Below are 5000 nucleotides of genomic sequence, written 5' to 3' on the forward strand. Positions count from 1 at the left end.
AAAACGCCGCTTATCAATTAATCGTAAGTCGATCGATAAGGCTATCAACTAATGATTAATGAATTAATCGATAATTTGCATCCCTAGAAGGAAGTAAGGAAGAAGGGACGTCAACGGGAGGACTAAAAGCATTGTGCACATATTTAGCCTCGCTAGCTGCTTTAGCCTCGTGCTGTTTGGCTATATTTAGTATTCTTTCAATGTCTGAGCTCTTGGATCAAAGGAAAGAAGAAGAGGGGAGGAGAGTGATGGACAGAAGAAGGGAATGATAGAAGGAATGAAGGATAGAAGGAAAGAAGGAAGGAAGGAAGGAAGTCAGAGAGAGGACAAAAAAACATAATTCTCGCCTGTTTTTAGCCTCGCTAGCTGCTGTAGCCTGGTTCTGGCCTACTCAGTAGGCTATTCAGCTGCGATTAGCATAAGCTGCAAACAGCGGTAATTAAACGGGGTCCCATAGCCCTGGTAATCACCAATCAAAGGGCTAATCAGAGAACGGAGCCCCAGCGCAATTTGCACTCATCACTTTCAATCTCTCATTCACTCACTTATTCACTCACTCACACTCACACTCAGAGCCCAGGCCTTGGTCTTTGTGTGAGGAGAGAGCGCTGTGTGTGTGTGTGTGTGTGTGTGTGTGTGTGTGTGTGTGTGTGTGTGTGTGTGTGTGTGTGTGTGTGTGTGTGTGTGTGTGTGTGTGTGTGTGTGTGTGTGTGTGTGTGTGTGTGTGTGTGTGTGCATGTGTGTGTTTGTGTGTGTGTGTGTGTGTGTGTGTGCATGTGCTTATTTGTGTGCGTGTGTGTGTGTGTGTGTGTGTGTGTGTGTGTGTGTGTGTGTGTGTGTGTGTGTGTGTGTGTGTGTGTGTGTGTGCGTGCGTGCGTGTCACTTTCTCTAACCTTCTGCGTGTGTCTGTGTGTGTGTCTGTGTGTGTGTGTATGGGACTGCAGCAGAACAGAGAAGGATGAAAAAAGGAAAGTCTAGTAAAAGGAAGTGTAGCAGACAGGAATAAGTCTTGACAGAATGAAGGAAGAAAAAAAGCTAAACTTGCTGGAAGGGCGAGGCCCGAAAATGGAAGCAGAAGAGAAGAGAAGAGCTGATGAAGGATAAAGGAGGAAAGGAGAGATGACACATGACAGACTGAGAGAGGAAAGGAAACATATGGAGACAAAAATGAGGGAAAGTGGAAGACAGTAGAAGTCTTGCAGGAGAGAGAGAGAGACAGAGAGAGAGAGAGAGAGAGAGAGAGAGAGAGAGAGAGAGAGAGAGAGAGAGAGAGAGAGAGAGAGAGAGAGAGAGAGTGCAGAGGTAGATAGAGAGAGTTAGATTAGAGGAGAGGAGAGAAAGAAAGTGATGCTGTACAAAAGAGAAGATAGAAAAGGAAAATGAGAAGATGGGAAACTTTTTATTGGACGTGACAAAAGGTGGAAAACGAGTGATGCAGAGGAAAGAGAGAAAGAACAAAAGATAGATCGATTAACAGGAGAGGATAGAAAGAAAACGGAGAGAGAGAAAATTAACAGGAAGTACAAGTATAGGAATAGGAGATAAAGAGGAGAGGGAGGGGGGAAGGGGGGGGGCAGGGAGAGCTGCAGCATTTTTAATTGAGACTGATTGCAGCTCATGTTAGTGCGTTGCGGATAATCTCTCTTGAGGAACATTTCACCTCTAAAAAAGATAAAGAGCTCTTTAACTGACATAGAGCAGGGTTTCCCAAACTGGGGTGCGCAACTTGCTTGCGAGTTGAATAGAGCAATGTCTGAGATGTGTGTTTTTATACAAAAATTAAGGAACATTACGTAGTTTGTAATTGTTTTTTGGTGAATTGTATGCTGGAGGGATCCAGCTGAAGTGTCATTTATAACCGCTAGACTTGTTATGCAACACGTTCCATTAATTATGGCAAAAAAACCGAGGATTGCCCAAAATGTGCGGCTGTGCAACATTTGCTTAGGGGCTGCGCAAACCACATTGAAATGTAAAAGGGGGTGCGCAGGGGGGAAAGTTTGGGAACCGCTGACATAGAGGAAATGCTAACTCCTCTCATATAGATACACAGGGTGCATTCCAATATGTTACCTTGCGTCCTCCACTTGTGCTTGTGGCCTTGCCCTTCCTTCTGGCCCCTCCTCCGTGGAGAAAACAATAAAGTTTCCCCACTGTAAGCCTAGCCAAAACAATTTTGGGGGGACTATTCTTCATTCACCATCCAGTTTGCAAATGAGAAAATGGCTTTACAATTGAGCATTTGCGAGATATTGGAATATAATGCTGTTGTCAGTGATGTCATCATGACATTTCTTCCTCCTGGTATGAGGCCACAGACAAAAGTGGAGGACGCAAGGTCGCATATTGGAGCGCACTCACAGCGAGTGATATGATGCACAGGGACGAGGATGAGGAAGAGGATGAGAACGAGAGGACTTCAGAACTAGGACGGAAAAGTAGAAGTGAAACTCCTTAAATGAAGTCTTTCCTACATTTGTAGGTTATGCATTTGCTGTATATTTTACTGTATTTTTTTTCCACTACAAATCGACGGCATATATTGTAGTCAAAGGGGTCTACCGTCTACAAGAGTCAAATTGCGTCAAACTGATAGCTATGTGATTTTGTATAGCTTTTTAATGTAAACATACTTTGCCCCCATTACAATGACCAGGATCTCAGAAAAGGCTAATGAAAAAAAAAAAAAATTCAGGTACTGACAAGTCCAGGGTAGTGTGAGCATTGCAACTGCATGTCGAAATTGGCAGAAGCTATCCTTTAATATATTATCAATAGCATCTGAAAATGGGGATTTTTAAAAGCCAAGAGGAGGGCCGGAGGACCTCCATTTTGATCTGCACTGCGAAAGCGGTGACCCTGCGTTTCAAGTTGACTCAGATGCACTCCACTCTACACTAGTGTTTTGAAATCTATTACTGTCGCTTGACGCCTGGTCTATTCGCGCGGTAATGCGGTCAAGAGCTACGGCACCTTTTGAAAAATGCACCAGATTGAAGCAGCGGAGACAGAAGTAATTTTTTTATGATTATATGTATTTTTATGGGCTTTTTCGTCTTTATTTCAGATAGGACAGTGAAGAGGGACAGGAAGTGAATGTGGGGAGAGAGACGGGGTAGGGATGGCAAATGACCCAGGCCGGATTCGAACCCTGGGTGCAACCCTTGGGCATGCAAGCCCAAATGTGGGGGGCGTAGCTTGACCCCCCCTACCCCCCCCCAAAACAAAAAAAACTAAAAAACAACTAACTATTCTGTGTTTTTGAGCCAGTTGATCAGTGTTGAGTGACAGTAGAGAGGGGGAGGGAGAGAAGGATGAGAACCAAGAAAAAGTGGAGGTGGAACTGGGAAATTACCTACACATTATGTGTTCATGACCATCATCGTGTGTGTGTGTGTGTGTGTGTGTGTGTGTGTGTGTGTGTGTGTGTGTGTGTGTGTGTGTGTGTGCGTGTGCGTGTGCGTGTGTGTGTGGTGTGTGTGTGTGTGTGTGTGTGTGTGTGTGTGTGTGCTTGCTTGTGTGTGCTTGCATATGTGTGTGTTTGTGTGTGTTTTTTTTGCAATAATGCTACGTTTTGTGACTGTAGTTATCATAACTCTGTGGTACACCTGTATTTTTGCGGCTGTGTTCAACCATGTGTGTATACATATGAAGAGTTCAGATGCAAAACCCCCTAACTCCATTTCTGAAGACCTGCACTTCTATATTTTTAGAGAACCCCGTTGTTGGTTTGGTTTACATTCATATACTTGATAATACATATAAATAGTTATATTACATAAATAAAATTTACAAATATGCAACTTTGATAGCTTTGTATTAAATAAAAATTAATTAAGATTATTTTCTGAAAAGGCACTTAGGGGGTTTTGCATCTGAACTCTTCATATTTTTGTGAAAATGTAACACATGCAACAACATTGAAACTTCCTTTTCCTCACCCTCTTCCTTTTCCTCTTCCTCTTCCTCTGTAAATTCTCATTATGCTGTTTGAATATACCGGTGTTTTTTTTTTTATTTCTCTATAAGTACGTATGTCACTTTGGATAAAAGCATTTGCTCCGCAAGATTAATGAAATGTGAAATGCATAATCGAATGTAATGAATGGCCTACATAGACTGCAGGTTGAATCACGCCCCTACATGGGCTTGGGGAGAGGTATTTTGTGGACAACCAATCATTTTTTCTTTTTTCTTTTTTTTCCCGTCTAGGGTCTTAAAGGGGTATGCCACTATTTTGGGGCTTAATACAGTTAAAATCGTTGGCTGGGGTTTATAAAGGTGGTTAAGTGTCTTATTTTTCATGTTGTAGCATGCTACACGGATCCATTAACTTTCACTAGCTTAGCGACATGGTCCCTCTTTTAACTTGTCTTAAAGCAAGACAACGGCTTACATGAAAAATAAGACACTTTACGTTACTGTATGCATTACTGCCAGATATTCTTTAAGTATATAGAGATATGCCAATGTAATAGGTTGCTATGGGCACCTAACATGACCAGGTTCCGGTCTGCCTAAAGGGGCGTGTCATAATACTCCTAGTATTGAATAGAACAGTCCTTAGGTCTGCCTAAAGGGGGATTCCCCCCCTCCCCCTTGCAATAATAGAACCCGGAAACAATGGGCCAACGGAACCTCTCTCTCTCTACTCTCCACTCTCTGTTACTGCCGTCATTAACTTTTCCTTCTTCCTGTTTCCTGTCTGGACAGGAAGTCCCGCCCAGGGCAGCCCCCTGCTGGCCTCGCTGTCGCTGCCGGGCCGCCCTCTTCAACCGCAGCTGGACCTCAAGCACTTCCTGCCGCTCAGGGTCAACGGCACCACGCCCCTCAGCCTCTTCCCCAACTTCAACACGGTCAGTGTCAGTGTGTGTGTGTGTGTGTGTGTGTGTGTGTGTGTGTGTGTGTGTGTGTGTGTGTGTGTGTGTGTGTGTGTGTGTGTGTGTGTGCGTGCGTGCGTGCGTGTGTGTGTGTGTGTTTCTGTCTGTCTGTCTGTCTTT

General features: G+C 43.8%; 1 protein-coding gene across 1 annotated transcript in view; it reads left to right on the top strand.

Moving 5' to 3' along the window:
* Positions 1-5000, top strand: part of znf385c (zinc finger protein 385C) — a 119004-nt gene that overhangs the window by 59580 nt on the left and 54424 nt on the right. The window contains exon 2 of the mRNA XM_063221009.1: positions 4714-4856. Coding sequence (XP_063077079.1) covers positions 4714-4856 — 143 coding nt within the window. The remainder of the gene's footprint in view (positions 1-4713; positions 4857-5000) is intronic.

Source organism: Engraulis encrasicolus, chromosome 17, assembly GCF_034702125.1.
Source record: "Engraulis encrasicolus isolate BLACKSEA-1 chromosome 17, IST_EnEncr_1.0, whole genome shotgun sequence".
Taxonomy (NCBI): Eukaryota; Metazoa; Chordata; class Actinopteri; order Clupeiformes; family Engraulidae; genus Engraulis; species Engraulis encrasicolus.